The 17,901-nt window shown below is 66.9% G+C and overlaps 5 protein-coding genes across 5 annotated transcripts; 3 read left to right on the forward strand and 2 right to left on the reverse strand.

Moving 5' to 3' along the window:
• The first annotated feature begins 330 nt into the window (after positions 1–330).
• Positions 331–5,988, forward strand: FA09DRAFT_332714 (Oligoxyloglucan reducing end-specific cellobiohydrolase). The gene is made up of 10 exons (XM_025743575.1): positions 331–845; positions 1,246–1,458; positions 1,535–2,347; positions 2,405–2,694; positions 2,751–4,209; positions 4,262–4,958; positions 5,012–5,103; positions 5,160–5,584; positions 5,638–5,853; positions 5,908–5,988. Exons 1-10 carry the CDS (start codon positions 552–554, stop codon positions 5,972–5,974), a joined length of 4,566 nt encoding a protein of 1,521 aa, XP_025595089.1. The 5' UTR covers positions 331–551; the 3' UTR covers positions 5,975–5,988.
• FA09DRAFT_169604 (hypothetical protein) lies at positions 5,826–7,071 on the reverse strand. The gene is made up of 4 exons (XM_025739284.1): positions 6,818–7,071; positions 6,332–6,691; positions 6,123–6,235; positions 5,826–6,063 (listed from the first exon to the last, which is right to left on the reverse strand). The coding sequence occupies exons 1-3, from the start codon at positions 6,991–6,993 to the stop codon at positions 6,127–6,129; spliced, it is 645 nt and encodes a 214-aa protein (XP_025595090.1). The 5' UTR covers positions 6,994–7,071; the 3' UTR covers positions 5,826–6,063; positions 6,123–6,126.
• A 411-nt stretch (positions 7,072–7,482) lies between these two features.
• FA09DRAFT_332717 (alcohol oxidase) lies at positions 7,483–9,725 on the reverse strand. Its single transcript, XM_025743576.1, has 4 exons — positions 9,553–9,725; positions 9,244–9,503; positions 7,981–9,190; positions 7,483–7,927 (listed from the first exon to the last, which is right to left on the reverse strand). Exons 1-4 carry the CDS (start codon positions 9,623–9,625, stop codon positions 7,626–7,628), a joined length of 1,845 nt encoding a protein of 614 aa, XP_025595091.1. The 5' UTR covers positions 9,626–9,725; the 3' UTR covers positions 7,483–7,625.
• Positions 9,726–10,396: 671 nt separating this feature from the next.
• On the forward strand, positions 10,397–11,387 carry FA09DRAFT_169661 (hypothetical protein). Its single transcript, XM_025739285.1, has one exon. The coding sequence runs from the start codon at positions 10,547–10,549 to the stop codon at positions 11,177–11,179; it is 633 nt and encodes a 210-aa protein (XP_025595092.1). The 5' UTR covers positions 10,397–10,546; the 3' UTR covers positions 11,180–11,387.
• Positions 11,388–11,549: 162 nt separating this feature from the next.
• Positions 11,550–16,532, forward strand: FA09DRAFT_363469 (hypothetical protein). The gene is made up of 12 exons (XM_025745594.1): positions 11,550–11,680; positions 11,746–14,278; positions 14,332–14,433; positions 14,485–14,555; positions 14,610–14,717; positions 14,778–14,891; positions 14,952–15,089; positions 15,141–15,167; positions 15,225–15,312; positions 15,363–15,569; positions 15,627–15,808; positions 15,874–16,532. Exons 2-12 carry the CDS (start codon positions 11,791–11,793, stop codon positions 16,300–16,302), a joined length of 3,954 nt encoding a protein of 1,317 aa, XP_025595093.1. The 5' UTR covers positions 11,550–11,680; positions 11,746–11,790; the 3' UTR covers positions 16,303–16,532.
• The last annotated feature ends 1,369 nt before the right edge of the window (positions 16,533–17,901 follow it).

Raw genomic sequence — 17,901 nt, forward strand, 5'->3', positions numbered from 1 at the left:
TCATCATCCGAGACATTATTTGCCTGCCTGCTGTCAGGCTCAGCGATGCTCCAGGTGCAGGTACACAGCATCCCTGGCTGCGCTCCATCACGGTCGCGGTGGCCGTCAGGGGGATGCCTGCAGCTGGCGCGCTGGCGGTGATGAGCTCCGAGCATGGCCCGGGCGCAGCCGAATACAACTTGCGGCGCGAGAGTACAAGCCACGCGGTGCCGAATATAGCTTCGGCACCCTGCTGCGCGCGTCTCGATTCAAGTTCGCTGCGCGCGCCGCTCGGAGCTGGAAGCTCTGGCCGAGGTGCCGCCTCGAAGGCACGACTTGCTTCTGCTCCACCCCATCACCTCGACGAGCTCCTCAGCTAGCAGCGCAAGGGCAGCACCACGCCGCTCTGCTCCTCTCCGCGGCGCTCCGCCTACACTACGCCGCTGCTTCTGCCAAACGTCAGCACCGCCCTCGCCTGCTCGCACCTGCACCGCCGGCGCAGCACGCAAGTGCACCGCCTCTCCGGCTCCATCTCGTCCATTGCTGCAGCCCATCGAGGCACGCAGGGCAAGATGCGAGCCTCCTCTTCTCTCCGGCTAGTGCTCGGCGTGCTGTGCTGTGCGCTTCTCGGCGCCCTGGCTGCATCGCCTCCACCGCAGGCAAAGACGACGCGCTTCGGCGCCCTGCCGGCGGCGCTCGTCTACTTCCCCGACTCGCCCGTCGTGCTGTATCACGATGCGGCGCACGGCGTGGTGCATCGCAGTGCGGACGAGGGCGCCACTTGGAAGACGGTCGACGGGAGCACGGGGGCGCCCAACAAGGGAGAGGTCGCCATGGTCGTGCTGCATCCCGGGGATCGGACTACGGTGAGTGACTGGCCAGGACGAGGCGGGTGAGAGATGGAGGCCTCTCTGGATGCAAACAGAAGCCGTGCGTTGTTCATGCTGGGCTATGCGGGCCAGGCGGCGCCACACTTAGCCGTGCGCCGTCTGAAACGGTGTGCTGCTCGAGCATTCTCGAGTGCACTCTCTCCCCAGGCCTTCTCAGTTCGCGAGAGTCACAGGGCCGGGTCGTCTCGTCGCGAGCAGTTGGAGCGTCAGAGTGCCGTGGCGCTTGAGCCATGGCTTCAGACGCGCTCGCTACCCGGTGTGCTCAGTGCGCCAGAGGCCTTTCTCGAGCCGAGTGTCTCAGCACAGCTCGTGCTCGATATGCCTCGTTCTGGAGCTCAAGAGACAGGCTTAACACTGCTGACTACTCTTGCATCAGGCCTTCATCCTGACCTCTGGCACGACGCACTACCGCACCTCGAACCGCGGCGAGAGCTGGCAGTCGTTCCGCGTGCCGCTGCCGCCGGCCACGCGCTCTGGCCCGCCGCTAGAGTTTAACCGCGATGAGCAGAATGGCGCCTCGCGCATCATCTATGCGGGCAAGAAGTGCAGCTCCTGGTCTCCGTGGGGACAGGCCATGTGTCACGACATCGTGGGTAGTGCCAGCGCGGCGCGGCTGGGGCACAGCGCCGCACGGGCCGCAGCAGCTGACACGCGATGCGGCGCAGGCGTACTACACGCTCGACGGCTTCAAGACGGACCCAAAGCCGCTCATCGAGCTGCTCGTGCACTGCATGTGGGCCAAGGCCTCGCCCACCGTGGCGCTGCCGAAGGAGAAGATCGACCGCATCTACTGCATTGCGTGGGACGACTCGCCGACGGGCGGCGGCGTGAAGGTGTCGTCGCGCAGCGATGATCCCTCGCACCTGCTGCACTCGCGCGCGCCGGCGCTCGCCATGACGCGGCGCGCCGAGTCGGGAGCGCCGACGCGCCTCTTCTACTCCGACGACTTCTTTGCGACGAAGACGCAGGTGACGATGGACCTGGGCCGCGATGCCAAGAACTTTGTCGGCCTCGGACCCTCGGGCTCGTACCTCGTGACCGCGCTGCGCGACATCTCCTCGTCTACGGGCGGCAATGCAGGCAACGAGATGGCCATGTTTGTCTCGCGCAACGGACAGGACTGGACCAAGGCCAAGTTCCCACACGGCGCAGGGCTCAAGGAGGGCGCGTACACTGTCGTCGAGGGCACGACACACTCGCTCGTCGTCGACGTGCTCGATCCTTCCCTCGGCACAGGGCGGCTCTTCACGAGCGACTCGGAGGGCTCGCACTTTGTGCAGAGCCTCGACATGACGCACCGCAACTCGCGCGGCATCGTCGACTACGAGCACCTGCAGAACGTGCAGGGCGCCGCCATTGCCAACACCCAGACGGGCGGCTTCGGAGAGGAGAAGGTGCGCAGCAAGGCGACGTGGGACGACGGCAGCCGCTGGAGCCCGCTGCAGGCGCCCGACGGCATGTGCAAGGGCCAGAAGCCGGTGAGTGCGGCCATGATCGCTGCGTCGTAGCGAGGCTAAGCGCATCCTCGCCGGCAGGAGGACTGCTCGCTGCACCTCTACTCCGTGTCGCGCCTGCACAACTCGGGGCCCGTCTTCTCGTCGACGGCGCCCGGCTTCGTCATGGGCGTCGGCTCCGTCGGCAACCGGCTGCAGATGTACGAGGAGTGCGACACCTTCCTCTCCACGGATGCGGGCCGCTCGTGGAAGCGCGTGGCGCAGGATGCGCACAAGTACGAGTTCGGCGACCAGGGCGGCATCCTCGTGATCGTCAACGACGAGCAAATGACGGACCACGTCAAGTTCAGCCGCGACTTTGGCAAGACCTGGTGCGTGCCGCGGCGGCAGAGGGTGCGCTGTGCGACGCTGACCGCTCGCCTGCCAGGGAGGAGTTCAAGCTCGGCACGTCGATCATTGCCAAGCTCCTGACGACGGTGCCGGACAGCACGTCGCAGAAGTTTCTGCTGATCGGCACGCAGTCGCGCAAGGAGGCCGGCAGCGAGTTCCGCCACGTGGCCATCTTCCTCGACTTTGCGACGCAGAAGAAGCGCGTGTGCGACCGCAGCAAGGACATGGAGCGCTGGTACGCCGGCTCGGGCGCGCCCGACGCGGCGTCGCAGTGCCTCCTGGGCCACAAGCAGTGGTACCTGCGGCGCAAGCCCGACGCCGACTGTGCCGTGGGCGACAAGTTCAACGAGGTGCCGCCGCAGATGGAGGACTGTCCCTGCACCGACGCCGACTACGAGTGCGACTTTGGCTTCGTGGCCGCCGCCGACGGCTCGTGCAAGCCCAGCATGCCCGAGCACATTCCGGCCGAGGACTGCCGCGGCTCGAGCAAGACGTTCATGGGCTCGTCGGGCTACCGCAAGATTCCCGGCGACACGTGCAAGGGCGGCAAGGTCAAGGACGGCAAGGTGGCCAAGCCGTGCGCCGAGGGCACCAAGCCCGAGAACGGCGAGGTGCTGACGCGCCACCACGAGTTCCCCGGCAAGGTGCTCGACCGCGCCTGGTTCTCCGACTCGCCCAACCTGCTCGTGCAGGTCTCCGACGGCTCCGTGTGGCAGTCGAACAACGACGGCTACACGTGGGTCAAGCCGGAGCTCAACGTCGACCTGCGCGACCCCGACGCGCGCTTCCTCACCATGGCGATGCACACGTACGACAAGGCGCGCGCCTACCTCATCACGAGCGGCCGCCGCGTGCACTACACGTTCGACAGCGGGCGCACGTGGGACTACTTCAGCGCGCCCAACGACGCCAACGGCCTCGGCATTCCGATCCTCGACTTCCATCCGGAGCGCAGCGACTGGCTGATCTGGACGGGCAGCAAGGACTGCACGGACGCGACGTCGAGCAGCTGCCACACGAGCGCCTACTACACGCTCGACCAGGGCCGCACGTGGACGCTGCTGGACGACTACGTGCGCATCTGCTCGTGGGCGCGCGACGCCGCCTTCCACGTCGACACGTCGGCCATCATCTGCGAGTCGTACGCGACAAAGGAGGGCAACCAGAAGGCCTTTGGCGCCGACAATCCGCTGCAGCTCATCTGGGGCGCCAACTACTACTCGCGCAAGGAGACGCTCTTTCCGGCCGTGATCGGCTTTGCGACGTTTGAGGAGTTCCTCGTCGTCGCCGAGCTCGTGCCCAAGAGCGACGCCGTCGCGCTCAAGGTGTCGCTCGACGGGCGCATCTTTGCGCCCGCGCAGTTCCCGCCCAACACGCGCATCGACAACTCGCGCGCCTACACGGTGCTCGACTCGGTCACCAAGGCCATCTTCCTGCACGTCACGACGCACGCCACGCCCGGCTCGCCGTGGGGCGCCATCTTCAAGAGCAACTCGGTGAGCAGCCCTGTGCCGTACGCCTCGCTTGCCACGCTCACCCCTTGCCCAGAACGGCACGTACTTTGCCCTCTCGCTCGACCACGTGAACCGCAACGACCAGGGCTACGCCGACTTTGAGAAGATGCTCGGCCTCGACGGCATTGCGCTCGTCAATGTCGTGGGCAACGCCGACGACGCGTCCGTGTCGGGCAAGAAGGAGCTGCAGACGCGCATCACGCACAACGACGGCGGCAAGTGGAAGGAGCTCATCCCGCCCGTGCGCGACGTCAACGGGCAGCCGTACGAGTGCAACAGCGTCGGCTGCAGCCTGCACCTGCACGGCTACTCGGAGCGCGACGACCCGCAGGCGCTGTACAGCAGCCCCACGGCCGTCGGCATCATGCTCGGCGTGGGCAACGTGGGCAAGTCGCTCAAGCCGTACGCCGACTGCGACACGTTCATGACGCGCGACGGCGGCTTTTCGTGGGAGGAGGTGCACAAGGACGCGCACAAGTGGGAGTTTGGCGACCAGGGCTCCATCATCCTGCTCGTCAACGACGAGGCGCCCACCGACGTCGTCCTCTACTCGCTCGACGAGGGCAAGACGTGGAAGAGCCACAGCATCGGGCAGAAGCTGCGTGTGCAGAGCATCATGACCGTGCCCGAGGACACGCACCGCAAGTTTGTCCTGCTCGGCACGTCGCCCGGCACGCAGGAGCGCACCCTCGCCGTGCACCTCGACTTCTCCACCCTGCAGCGGCGCAAGTGTGAGCAGCGCGGGCCACGTGTGTGAGAGGCGCCGCTGACCGCCTCCCTCCAGGCGAGCTGGACCCGCGGCGGCCCGAGCAGGACGACTTTGAGCTGTGGAGCCCGAGCGAGGAGCGCGAGGAGCCCTGCCTCTTTGGCCGCCAGGTGAGAGGCAGCGCGAGCCGCGCACAGCTGCGGCTGCTGACGCGTCTCTCCGCCAGACGTACTACTACCGGCGCAAGCCGCGCGCCGACTGCTACGTCGGCCAGGTGCTCGTGCAGCCGCACGAGGTGCGCAAGAACTGCTCCTGCACGGCGGCCGACTTCGAGTGCGAGTTCAACCACTACCTCGACCCCGACGGCTCGGGGCGCTGCCTGCCGTACAGCAACACGGCGCTGCTGCCGGCGCACATCGAGGAGCAGTGCGACGCCGACGGCGGGCAGGACTACTGGTACGAGCGCACGTCGGTGCGCAAGGTGCCGTACTCGACGTGCGACGGCGGCCCGCGCCCCGACCACGGCAAGCAGCACACGTGCCCCGCCAGCTTCCGGCGCCACGGCTTCTTCTGGTGGACCACCGTGCTGCTCTCGCCGTTTGGCCTCGCCGCGCTGGTGGGCATCTGGTGGCAGAAGAAGCACCGCGGCGGGTGAGTCCCGCTCTGCCTCCTGCGGTACACCGCTGACGCCCTTCGCCTCGCAGCGCCATCCGGCTGCCCGACGCGCGCGACTACGTCGACGGCAACGTCGTCGACACGCTCGCCTCGATTCCCTCGTTCGTCGTGGGCGTGGCGCACATCGTCATCATCAAGGTGCTCGACATTGCCGAGGAGATGCCGTGGGTGCGGCGGCAGCTGGGCCGCATGCGCGGCTACGGCGGCACGCCGTACGGCCGCGGCGGCAGCTATGGCGGCTACAGGTGAGTGCCGAGGAGCCTCGCCGCGCTGCCTTTGCTGACGGATCCCGCGTGCAGCAACCTCTCGACAGAAGAGGACGCCGCGATTCTGGGCGGCTACGGCGACGACGACGAGGCGCGGTGAGCCCGCGCTACGCCGTGGCCCACCTCGCACGAAATGCAAATCTATAGATGCTCAGACGGACGTGTCGCATTGCCTGCTCTCCCAGCTGCCTGCCTGCAACCGAGCCTCAGCAGAGGCTCATTGCGCAGCAGCATGCCCGCCGACTCACCCGCCTACTCCTTGTCCTGCTTCTCGCCCGCGGCCGCATCGACGCGGTCGAGCGCCTTCTGCACAACGCCGACGGCCTCTTTCCGCTTCTTCCTGCTCTCCTCGCTCGGCACGCTGATGCCGTCGAGTTTGAGCAGGGCGCGCAGCAGCAGCTCGGCGAGGCGCTTCTGCGTCTTGCCGCGCGCCTCGCTCGGACTCGACGGCGGCGGCTGATGTGCGCAGAAGGCCTCGACGTCGGGCAGCAGCGTCGTCGTGACGCCGGCGAGGACGGCGTCGATGCGGGCGGCGATGCTCGCCTCGCTCTCCTCCTCTGGCGGCGCCGCGGCCTCGGCGGGCGGCGGCGGCGGCAGGCGCGAGCCGGCCTTGTCGCCCGACGACGTCGGCGAGACGAGCGTGAGCTTGCTGCCATCGCGCAGGCCGTAGTGGCCCAGCGGCAGGCGCTCGTCGCGCAGGATGAAGCCATTGCTGATCAGCTTGAGCTCCTCATACGGCACGCCCGTCTGTGCGGTGAGGTGCGCCTTGAGGATGCCCAGGGTCGCTGGCGGAGCGGACGGCAGGTTGATGGACAGCCTGGAACGCATACAGTCAGCGTTGCCCTGCGAGTCGCGACTGCCACCACAGCGCCGACGCCTCATGCCACCGAGCACAGCACATGCTTTGGGCCACGGAAGCTGACGACTCAGGGCCGCCACTCACCTGTTGCGTCCCCAGACGACAGTGAGCTGCGTGACGGGCGGCGCGTCCTGGCCGTGCGGCAGCTGTGCGCCGCGGCCGCGCGACGAGCCGGGCGCGCCGGCGGCGGCGCTGTCGTCGCCGAAGCCGTCGCCCATGGCCGACTGCAGCTTGTTCCACTGCGTCGAGAACCACGCCATGCTGCAGTGACTAGCGAGGGAGAGTCGAAGAGAGGCGCGCAGAGGTGTCGCGGAGAGGGTGCGAGCGATGCGCTGTGGTGGAGGAGAGCGGACGTGCACCGCCCGTCGCGCCGCGGCGCCTGCAGAAGGCGCGCCAGCGCTGTCGTCATGCAAGCGGCGCCACAGCGGCAACTGCAGCGCCGCGCCTGCTGCGCCGTGCTGGCGACCCTCATGCCTTGTTCCCGCCCTCTCGCAGCGTGCGTGTTCAGACCTCGAGCTGCCATGCATGTCCAACTTGAGGCTGGAGCACCTTAAGCGACGCAAGTGGCTGTGCGAACGTGCGCTGAAAGGGTGCTGTTCTGCTGAAGGCCGAGCTGGGCTGCGTCGCAGGGCAGTCGAGGACCGACAGTCAGTCGAGCGACCCAGTAAGAGTGCCACTCATCGACAGACAGACTGGTGACAGTCCACTCTATGGAGCACAAGCGAGGCGTGGCAGAAGTCATGTCATGAGACGGTATGAGGCGCGGAGCAGCGCGAAGGCGAGGCATACAAGGATACAGGAGAAAGGGAAGAGAAGGCGGTCCAGGTGCAGAGCAGTGAGCCTCGGCGAGTAGCAAAGTAGTCAGAGGGCCGACGCAGGCGAGTCATGGCGCTCAAAGGCGCGACGACTGGGCCACGGGTGCGCCGTTGCCGATGCTGGTGTGGCGCGTGGCGTCGTCGTTGACGGCGACCTTGCCGCGGATGATGTCGGCCGTCTTCTCGGCGATGGCGATGATCGTCGCCGTCGGGTGGCAGGCAATCTGCTGCGGCATGATGCTGGCATCGCACACACGCAGGTTCTTGACGCCGCGCACGCGCAGCTGCAGGTCCAGCACGGCCTTGTCGTCGACGCCCATGCGCAGCGAGCCGACGGGGTGGTAGAGCGTGAAGGAGTTCTTGTGCATCCAGCGGATGACTGAGGAGAGGTGTTAGCATCGCATCCAGTGCGGGGAGACAAGGGAGACTCACTCTGCTCGTCGGTGATGGCCTTGTAGTTGGAGCTAGACACGGGCCAGTAGAACGAGTCCTCGTCGTCGTTGACGTAGCTGCGGTCGACGTACGGGTCAAAGGCGGCGTTGTGGAAGATCTCAAGGCCCTTGCGCACGCCGGCGATGAGCACGCGCCGGTCGTTGGGCTCGGTCCAGTAGTTGTGGCGGATGACGGCCTTGTCGAAGACGCTGTTCGAGCGCAGCGTCACCGAGCCCTTCGAGAGCGGCCGCAGGCCGATGACGGCAATGCTGATCGTGCCCGGGTGGCCCGCCGGCGTCGTCGTGGCGCCGTGGTCGCGGAAGCAGAGCGGCGTGTGGATGAACTCAATGTCCGGCCCGAAGCCGAGCGAGCCGTGGTCCTCGACCTTGGAGTCGAAGTCGGCCATGCGCGCGAACGCCGCGGCCTCGCCGACGTTGGTCGTCATCGGGCCGCCGCCCGTGGCGAGCCAGCGGATGAGCGCCGGCAGCGACTTGAGGTCGCTCGTGAGGTAGTCGAGCGAGTGCGCCGAGCTGCTCGTGCGGCCGTAGAGGCCGCTCGTGCAGACGTGGTCGTACAGGTTCTTGCCGACGTCGGGCATGTCCTTGACGAGCGGGATGTTGTGCTTCTTCAGCTCCTCGGCGGGGCCGAGGCCGGAGAGCAGCATCGTCTGCGGGCTGTTGTACGCGCCGCCGCAGAGGATGACCTCCTTGTTGGCGTAGACGCGGTGGCGCGGGCCGTCGCGCTTGAGCTGGAACTCGGCGCCCGTGGCGACGGGCTCGGCGCCCTCGAGGAGGATGCGCGTGACGTGCGCGTTGATGGCGATGGTGAGGTTGCTGCGCGACGTGACGCTGGCGGGCAGGTAGGCGGTGAAGGCCGACGAGCGCTGGCCCTTCTGGTCGATGAACGTCTGGAAGCGCGTCGCGCCGATGGGGTGCTTGCCGTCGTTGACGTCGGGATTGGCCGGCACGCCGCTGGCGTCGCAGGCGTCGATGAAGGCCTCGCCCGGCTTGGAGAGCCACGAGTAGCCAACCTGCCACGTGCCGTCGCCGTCGAGGGAGTGGTGCGAGAGGTCGATCGTCGGACGTTCTGGCCGCATTGTGAAGAGCTGTGAGCGCTTGAAGTACGGCCTGAGGGATGCGTCGCCCCAGCCCGTGCAGCCGTAGCGCTCCTCCCACTCATTGAGATCCGACGGCGGGCAGCGCTGGTACATCTGTGGCGGAGTCAGCGCGAGTGCTGGTGGCGGGTCTCGCGCGCTGCACCCACCATGGCGTTCATGGAGCTGGAGCCGCCGAGCATCTTGCCGCGCGGCAGCTGCATGCGGCGGCCGCCGACCTCGGGCTCCTCCTCGGTCTCGTAGTCCCAGTCGTTGGCGCCCTTGAAGAGCTTGCCGAACGCGGCGGGCACCTTTGTCTCGATGATGCCCGACGGGTCGCCGCCGGCCTCGAGCACGCAGACGCTGACGTTGGCATCCTCGCTGAGGCGCGACGCCAGCACGGAGCCGGCAGTGCCGCCGCCGATGATGACTGTGGGAGTGTGAGTGGGTGCGAGGGCAGGCGGCGCAGATCGACGCACCGTAGTCGTAGTGCTTGTCCGCGTACTTGCGCGGGTCCGAGAGGAAGGGCGACGAGCCGAAGCCGAAGACCATGGTGGGCAGAGTGATGGGTGTGTGAGGGTGGTGGTGGTGGGGTGGGAGAGCGGGAAGGCGAGCACTGGGTGCGCCTTATGACCGTGGGCGGTGTGAGAGGTGACAGGCGCAGGCGCAGCCTGAGCGGGGCAACCACGCCCGAGTGCGGGGTAAGCGCCCGTGCGCGCCAATGCGCACACTGCTCGCGTGCCCGACCTGCCCATCTTCCGCCGCCGCCGGCCGAGGGCAAGACCCGTGCGCAGCGCTAGGCCGGGCACCAGCGCAGTCTCGCGCCAGCCGGAAGACGAGGCAGCGCTGGCCGGCGAGCGGAGACGGCGCCAACATGCACCATGCGCCTCGGCGATGGAGCTCAGACGCAGCAGCGTGCGACGCTCTCGCGGGCGGCATCTCGGCCTGCGCCGTCGTCGACCGGCAAAGGATCCGGCTCGCGCGCTGGCTGGCTCGGCCATGCGCAGACCGGCTGTGCAGCGCAGCCGCGCTGCTGCTGGTCGTGCGCCGCCGCCTCGTCGCCCGCACCTCACCTCCCTCCACCGCAGGGGCCCCGCATTCCCCAGGCGATGATTGCGCAGACAGATGAGCGGCAGTGGGGTGATCTGAGGTGCGCTGCATGGATGGCAGAGTCGAGCGAGAGGCGGGAGCGGCGGCTCCAACAGCTGCAAACGATGGCGCTCTGCTGTGCTGTCGCCGAGGCCGAGGCGCCGCGTCAACGCCACGCGCTGCGTCCGCAGCCCAGCCACAGCCGACGGCATGGATCCTCGCAGCGCACGTCAGGCGCTCGCAGCGGCTCAGCGAGGCACAATCTGGCGATGCCGATTCTGTGGCCAAAAGCTCGCCTCATCCAGGCGGAGCCAGTTCGAGAGCAAAGAGCGGTGGTGGTGGCGCCAGGGCACGGGACTCGGGCTGGGCGGCTTTACACTCCCGATGCCCGATGTCCGTGCCGTGCGAGAGATGCCGCCCGCCCGGCGACCTTTGCTGCGCCTGCGTTGGATCTCCTTATCCTCCATCGACCGTCAAAATACATCCATCGCTCTTGCAAGACGTCGGAGAGGCAGTCAAGATGGAGCGCGAGGCATGGAGCAAGTGAAGCATGGCTCAGAACAGTGCTGCGAGGGCTGGCTTTGCTTCTCGCTGCGCAGGGGCGCGGCGCACGTGCAGGCACACGCCTGTGCCCCTGACGGCGCGTCGATGAGCCGTGTTGCTCGGCAACGCGCGCCGCCGCCCGTCGTTGTCCAAATCGGGACGGCCGCAGCACCGCAGCGACGCTCAAGAGATGAAGCGTGCGGGCGGCGGCCAGCACGAGCACGAAGCGGCGTGCAAGCTCAGGCGGCAGCACACAGCCACAGCGCTCGCTGGCATCGAGAGCTGCGCGCTGCTGGCGCTCCCCTCTCGGCACCGGCGACGGCATTGAGGGCGGCACGCCACATTGAGCTCTTTGACGCAGATGGGCTGTGCGCTCTGGGTGCTGTGTGCTGCTGCTGCTGCGCTGGCACCCTTCGAGCGGCTTGCGCTCCTCTGCTCTGCTGCCCGGTGCCGAGTCGAGTGCTCCAGCGTTGAGGCGGCGGCGGAAGGGAAGGGCAAAGCCGTGCGCAGCGTGAAGAGAGGCACAAAGGAGGCCGGCGCTCAGTCTTCGCTGCCGCAGCAGCAGAGCGGCAGCGGCAGACCTACTTAAGGCCCTGACCGCAGCCGAGCATCCTTCCTCCCGTCCCCCACCCCCCTCACCCTTCCCGCCCCGTCCTTTGCCCGCACCCATCCCAAGCATCGCGCCGCCCGGCCCTGCCACGACTCCCGTCGTGTGTGGACGTGCAGCCGCACTTCTTGTCTGTGAGTACAAGCGCACCGGGTCTCAGCGTCGCCGTCTCGTCGCTGCTGCTGCATGCACCGCACGGGCCCCGTCTGTGCCCTCTGCCATTCGTCTCTGCAGCATCGCTGACACGCCCCTCACACGCCCACAGTCTTCCGTCTCGATCCCCTTCCCATCCCATCTACGCCCATCGACGGCGCTTCTCTCGCCGACGGCGCATCTTCTGTCCATAGTCCAGCGTCACGTTCATCTCCGTGAGTGTCTGCAAAGCGCGGCAGCGACGTCGAAGCGCCGCAAACGCTCACGCCCTCGTGCTCAGGTCTCGTTCTCGACCTTCTCTCCGCCGCCAACGCCGCATCTCACCATGCGTCGCGGCTTCCTCGTCTCGACGCCGCGCCGCGAAGCCGCTCCTTCTGCGGCCGCGGCTCCAGCAGGCCCCAGCTCGCCTGCAACTGGCGCAGCTTCGGCGGCTGCGGCCTCTTCGACCGCCGGCGGCAGCGGCACGCAGCCGTTCGTCCTGCGTCGCGGCTTCCTCGTGCCTGAGTCTCGCGCTGGCGCCGGCCCGACGCCTGCGGCAGCTCGTACTGGCGCAGCATCGGCTAGCGCAGCGGGCCCGACCCAAGCCTCCGCCAGCTCAGCCTCGAGCACGGCGCCGCGTTCAGGCGCGACCCAGAGTGCGCCGCCCGTCATTCCCTTTGCGATCGCCGAGGGTCTGAGCCTCGAGCCCGCTGCTGTGCTGTCACGCTTCAAGAACCGCGTGCGCGCGCTCCAAGCACGCTCAACGAGCATGAGCATGGACGACTACCCGTGGCCGTCGCCGGTCACCGAGTATCGCCACATCGAAGTGAACGATGTGCACCCGCTCCTGCGGCACATCAACGGCTCCGGTTTCGGGCCCATCAGAGAGCTGCACATTCCCTTTCCCGAGTCCAAGCGCGTCCTCAAGCTTCGGCCCGAGCTTGCTCACCGTGCCCGGCTCAACGCCGAAGTCGCCGAGGCAATGGCCGAGCTTCCCCTGGCGAGGGACCGGCGCGACTATGCCAGGGGCATTGAGGTCATCAACATCGAGCTGTTCAAGGGCGGCTGCGGCATCGTCAATCCGCCGTGGGCGAAGGAGTTCGGATCGAGCTACATCTGCCCGATCCTGCTGCACTACAACTCTAATCCCGCCGGGCTCGACGGCCCCATGTTCCACGTCGAGTTCCATGCGCCCAACACCGGCCTCGCCTATGCTCCGAAGCGTCTTGCAGGACCTCCGATCCGCTCGGTGGTGCCGGCTGGCATTGCGATGGTCGATGCGGACCCTGCCGACACGAACATCTTCTTCCACCAGATCGTCTACGAAATGCTCGACGCAGCCGGCCTTGACCCGCCGCTGCCGCACCTCTACAGGCCCGATCTCGTCCATCTCCAGCTGGCGCCCAGGATGTTCAAGCCGATCGTCACCCCTTGGCCGTCGTTCACGTTTGCCTCGAACGACATTGCCACCTCGTGGGCAGCTGCCGAAGGCTGGCAAGCTGCGTCTGGCTCGTACTCGCCGGGAAAGGACTATGAGCCTGGATGGTGGGCTGCGGACGAGTCGAGCGAGCATCGCTACCAGACCGAGCTCTACTTCGCCTCGCTCTTCTCGCCTGCAGCGGCGCGAGACGCTCTTCACCGCCTAGGGCTCAACCCAGCGAAGAAGGCAGTCTATTTTCGTTGGCACTGCCTTTGTCTACTCGTCGAGGGCGCGACGCGGCTTCGTTCGGACGGCTTTCTGGAAGCGGCTCTGCCCTTGCGTCTGCCTAGCACCAAGCTCGATGACCCGTGCGGTCTCACCGTCGAGAGCGAGTCGTCTGTCTGGGTGCCGCTCTTCACGGCTCATGCTCGTCGAGGCATGCTGAGCTCGGGGCCGTCCGTTTCGCAGCGTCTGTTTCACATGCACACCGTCGTCCTTTCCAGCATCCTGTCCACCGGCTTCTATCCTCCGACGCACGGCGAGCAGGAAGTGTTTCTGCGCCGAGAGCCTGATGCCGAGAGTGCCTCGCCGCTGTCCGGTCCTCCCAAGAATGAGACGACACACGTCCACACCGTACGACCTGCGCGCGCCGGCAAGCCTGCCGTGAAGCTCGTCGGACGCAGCGACGACCGCCTTCTCATCACCAGCGCCGACGCCGAGTTCGAGGGCCCTTATCTCGGCCACGGACGTGCTGCGGTGCGTCGATTCTCCCTCGCCGTGGCAGACGCCGCCAAGATCCAGGCCCTTCTTCGTCTGCCGGCCTACCGCCGCCTGATCAGCAGCGAGCAGCGCGCCAGAGACATCACGCTCCTCTCCATCCTCGATGCCTCGATCCGAATCGTCCAGGATCCCGTCTCTTCCTTCTTTCCTCTGTCTCAGTTCGAGGCCTTGCGCAAGCATGCTCGTGAAGGGCTGGCGTCGGACGCCGCGAACGGCATCGACCCAGCCACACGTTACAAGAAGACCGACGCCCCTGAGGCACAGAGCGACGGCGTGTCTCCGCCCGGTCCGACACGTGCGGCTTCTTCCTCTCACGACGTCGACGATCAGACGGCGTCTTCCGCTCCGGCAGCCCCTGCACTGCCGGAGGAGAAAGTAGCCGATCCTCACGCCAGCGCCAGTGATGCCGCTCTCGTCGATGTCCGCAGCGTCGCCGCCGACAGCGGCGCTGCTGCCGCCGGCGCTTCCGAGCACGTGCGTACTCGCCGAGCCTCTGTGCCGGCCTTGCCCTCGCAGGCCCCGCCGCCGTTGGAGGTCGACGCGGCTGCATCCCCGGCCACCTCCGAGCCGCACGGCCTCCCGATGCTTGCAGCCGCGCCTCCTCCTGGTGATGAAGCATACATCGAGCTCACCCGTGAGTTCGAGAGGCAAGACGGCTCTGCTCACTGCTGACTCTACGTCCACCAGCCGACTTCCTGCGGGCTGCTGCTGAGGCGTTGGGCCCAGCGCTATCCTCTGCAATGGATCTCACCAGCGCTATGCAAGTCGCTCCAGCACGTCCTGCGCTCCGTGAGTCTTGCTCAGTCCCGGCGCCGGCGGCCGCTGACACACGCGTGCCAGAACATCAAATCGCGGCCAGTCCTGGCAAGCTGTCAGCCCGGCTCTGGCGCAAGTTGCCAGCCGAGATCAAGGTACGCCTTGTGCAGGCGCGAGCAGGCTAACTGATTCAGCTGACACCAAGAAAGGTTCTCATCCTAGAGCACTGGCTCGACACTCCGCCCGAGCCTCGCGTTTTCAGGAAGAGCGAGGCTCGCCGCCGCGCACTGCTGCTGGCGCAAGTTGGCAACAAAGCTGTGAGACGTGCTGAGTTCGATCGCACATGTGAAAGCTCCTCTCACCTGCCGCTTCTTCAGCTCCTCGCGCTTGCGCGTCAGCGTCTGTGGAGCCGACCGGACATTGCGTGGGAAAGAGCGAAGAAGGGCGCCAGAGGCTCTGCGCTCAGGCTGCTGCGAACCCAGGCGCCGCTCGTGAGCAAAGCACCGAGCTCAGGCGCTTTGAGGCTTCTCGCTGATTGTACCTGTCGCCAGGCGCCGGCTATCATGCCGATCGTCAAGCATCTCAACAGACCCATGCCCAAGGGCGCAGAAGATGACTTGGAGAAAGTCGAGACGCTCGCACGATCCGTCATGCGCGACTTCCCCGCCCTGCGCACGCTCGCTCTGCAGGTGAGCAGAGTGCATCGGACGTGAGTCGAGGCCGCGCTGACAGCATTGCAGAGCACGACAAACGACTGGCCCGTCTCGGTATGTGTTGTGGCGCGACGTGTCTGGCATGCTCTGACTGTCGTGCTCTCCTCCAAGCTGCTGCTCGAGCGTCCAGAGGGAGGCGACGTCACGCGCATGTCTTTCTACGGCTCCCACTTCCGATCTCTCCGACCGCTCCTCCTCAGTACGTGGTGCTTTCTCGCCACGCGCACTCGCGACTGACTTGGCCCGCAGACTGCAGCTGCAGCTCACCGGAGGGCGACGGCGGCGACACGCCATGCGCGCGCAAGTACCCCTTCCAGCAGCTGGAAGAGCTCTCCTTGACGGTCTGGGACCTCTGCACGGCCGCCGTCGATGCGATCCTGCACACCCTCACTCCGCTGCTGTTCTGTCCGCCGGCTCGTCTTCGCTCGGTGATCCTCCGCGTAGCACGCCACGACCGTGAGTCTACTGGCGCAGCCTCTATGATGCCCGCTGACCCTAGGCTGATCGGCACAGGGTACAATGGCACCTTCGGCGTCGCGTCCGATGACCGTGCCGACTCCTGGCAGCGTCTTCTCTGCTTCGCGCACAAGCAGAACGAGACGCCGTTCCATCTCTCGGATTTCAGCGGGCAGCGGACGTGCTCGGGTGGTCAGACCAACCCTGGCCCCGTCAGGATCTACGTGACGGACCTCACCGTACGTGTGCTCGCAGCGTCATTGCACTCTTGCATCCCGCTGACCCCTCCTCTCCTGCTGCACAGGGTGTCGATGAGACGATCTCGCCCGCCAAGACGTCTGCCCGCATGGCGCAGAGCGAGCAGCGCTCCATCGCGCTCGGACAGCCGTCCGTTTGGTCATTCAGCGAGCACGTCAACGCCACGCTGCCCGACCACGAGGGCGAGCGCATCCTCGCCTCTCTCTGGGTCCCCGACGGCGATGAGGGTCGCTTCCTTAACGATGCCAGCGAGCTAGACGCGTGGGTCTCGCTCGAGGAGGACCCGGACCGCTGCGAGCACCCCGAGGTGGGCCCGGAGCATGATGCATCCCCGCCGGCGTCGGTGCAGGCCGCGTGCGCCGACGGCTGGACCGTGGGCATCCGCTGTGTGCCCACCCTCGCCGGCCACAGGCGCCACATCACCACGGAGATCACCATCAACTCAACGGTCTGTGCGTGCGGCATGGTGCACTAGCTGCGCCGGCTCCGCCGCGTCAGCCGCGAGCGAGAGCCGTTCGGTGGCCGCGGGCAGTTCCCGCCGTGCACGTCGTCCCAGGCCCGCTCGCTTTCCGCTGCCGTCTTTGGCGGCGAGCGAGAGCCGTTCGACAGCGCGCCGCCGTGCACGTCGTCCCAGGCCCGCTCTCTTCCCGTTCCCTGTCTTGTCACGACCGTCTTGTCCCTCTTACCTCACGCGATGCAACCCTCTTCACCCTCCGAGAGACTGGGCTCGTCGGACTTGGCGTCCGCTGCGCGAGAGAGCATGTGTTTTGCGGCTGAAGGGCAGCGCACAGGCAGCTCGGGAGGAGGGCGCTGCCGGAAGCACGAGCGAGCCTTCACGTCTCTCATGACTCTCCCGCGCGGCGCAGATGCCCTTGAGGCCGCGAGCTAGTCATCCTCACTCACGCACGGCGCCGAATGATGTGGCGACGCATCTCGGCACTGTCGCTGCAGAGTCGGCAGTCGAAGCTCTAGGCAAGGTGCAGCAGGGGTGCACCAGGGCAACACACGAAGCGCCACCGCTTGCAGGACAGGAGCCAGAGTGCGAGTTTAGTCCAGTCGAGTGCGGACGCAGGGCGAACAAGGCATGCGTCGTCGACTCACTCGACTCAACATGATGCTTGCTGCGCGCGCAGCTCTCCAGCAGCATTCAGCTCTTTGTCCTCGCGCTCGCCGCATCCGCGCCGCACGGCTGTCATGGGCGAATGGGCGTCGAACACAGCAGAGCAGCAGTCTCGGTACTCAGGCACCTCGAAGCGCGAAGAATATACCGTGATCTCTGCTGCCTCGATCCTGCGTGGTTGCGCTCCCTTGTTGGTGCCCGGCACGAGGGCTGCCGGTCTGGCCACCGAGTCCGCCGAGCGGTTTCTTTGTGCGCGCTCGAGCCCCTTTGTCGGGTTCGACTAGCGGGCTCCCCAGGAGCTTGCAGTAGCAGGCTCAGCAGTCAGTCGGCGGCCGCATAGCAGCAGTGGAGCGCCGACTGCGCATCACGAAGAGGAGGCCCGGGCGCAGCGAGGCGGCGTCCCGTGCGTGCGGCTGAAGATGGCCAACTCTGGCTGGACTGCCGCTTGGTCGAGCGCGAGCTGTAAAGCGGCCCCCATGATGAGACCAAGGCTCGTCTTTCCTTCATCACCCCCTCCGCCTCCTCCCACCCCGCAGCCACTCATGCGGCGCGGCTTTCTGACGCCGCAGGCGCCTCACCAGCCAGCCCCGTCCGCCTCAGCTGCTGCTCCGCCCGGCGAACATGGCCGGCCTGGATCAAGGACTCCGAGCTCTTCGATGCCTCGCGGACAAGAGAGAGACGCCGACCTGAGCACGTTGGGACACGAATACTTCTCGGCCGTGAACACGCCGATGGCCTTGGCCTTGCTTGAGGCGCTCGACGCACCGGACCCGGAACCAGAAGAGCTCGAAGCCTTCGAGAATGGCAAGAACTCCTTTCTGGACTACATGGCTGTCTGGCCTGTACTGATCAAGCGCTACTACGGGCGCGTGCAACTCGCAAAGATGGGCCGTATGGAACCAGCGGACGAGTCTCCGGTCGACATGTCAGTCTTCGACGCGGACATGCCGGGTG

This window comes from Tilletiopsis washingtonensis, assembly GCF_003144115.1.
Source record: "Tilletiopsis washingtonensis strain MCA 4186 unplaced genomic scaffold FA09scaffold_27, whole genome shotgun sequence".
In the NCBI taxonomy this organism is placed as follows: Eukaryota; Fungi; Basidiomycota; class Exobasidiomycetes; order Entylomatales; genus Tilletiopsis; species Tilletiopsis washingtonensis.

Coding starts and splice junctions, on each gene's coding strand:
- FA09DRAFT_332714 (XM_025743575.1), top strand. CDS start 552: ATGCGAGCCTCCTCTTCTCTCCGGCTAGTGCTCGGCGTGCTGTGCTGT. Junction 2,695..2,750: donor CGCGACTTTGGCAAGACCTG/GTGCGTGCCGCG, acceptor CTCGCCTGCCAG/GGAGGAGTTCAAGCTCGGCA. Junction 5,585..5,637: donor CAGAAGAAGCACCGCGGCGG/GTGAGTCCCGCT, acceptor TTCGCCTCGCAG/CGCCATCCGGCTGCCCGACG.
- FA09DRAFT_169604 (XM_025739284.1), bottom strand. CDS start 6,993: ATGGCGTGGTTCTCGACGCAGTGGAACAAGCTGCAGTCGGCCATGGGC. Junction 6,692..6,817: donor GTCGTCTGGGGACGCAACAG/GTGAGTGGCGGC, acceptor TATGCGTTCCAG/GCTGTCCATCAACCTGCCGT. Junction 6,236..6,331: donor GAGGCCTTCTGCGCACATCA/GCCGCCGCCGTC, acceptor CGACGGCATCAG/CGTGCCGAGCGAGGAGAGCA.
- FA09DRAFT_332717 (XM_025743576.1), bottom strand. CDS start 9,625: ATGGTCTTCGGCTTCGGCTCGTCGCCCTTCCTCTCGGACCCGCGCAAG. Junction 9,504..9,552: donor GGACAAGCACTACGACTACG/GTGCGTCGATCT, acceptor ACACTCCCACAG/TCATCATCGGCGGCGGCACT. Junction 7,928..7,980: donor GGCCATCACCGACGAGCAGA/GTGAGTCTCCCT, acceptor ACCTCTCCTCAG/TCATCCGCTGGATGCACAAG.
- FA09DRAFT_169661 (XM_025739285.1), top strand. CDS start 10,547: ATGCCCGATGTCCGTGCCGTGCGAGAGATGCCGCCCGCCCGGCGACCT.
- FA09DRAFT_363469 (XM_025745594.1), top strand. CDS start 11,791: ATGCGTCGCGGCTTCCTCGTCTCGACGCCGCGCCGCGAAGCCGCTCCT. Junction 14,556..14,609: donor AGTTGCCAGCCGAGATCAAG/GTACGCCTTGTG, acceptor ACACCAAGAAAG/GTTCTCATCCTAGAGCACTG. Junction 14,892..14,951: donor TGCGAACCCAGGCGCCGCTC/GTGAGCAAAGCA, acceptor ACCTGTCGCCAG/GCGCCGGCTATCATGCCGAT.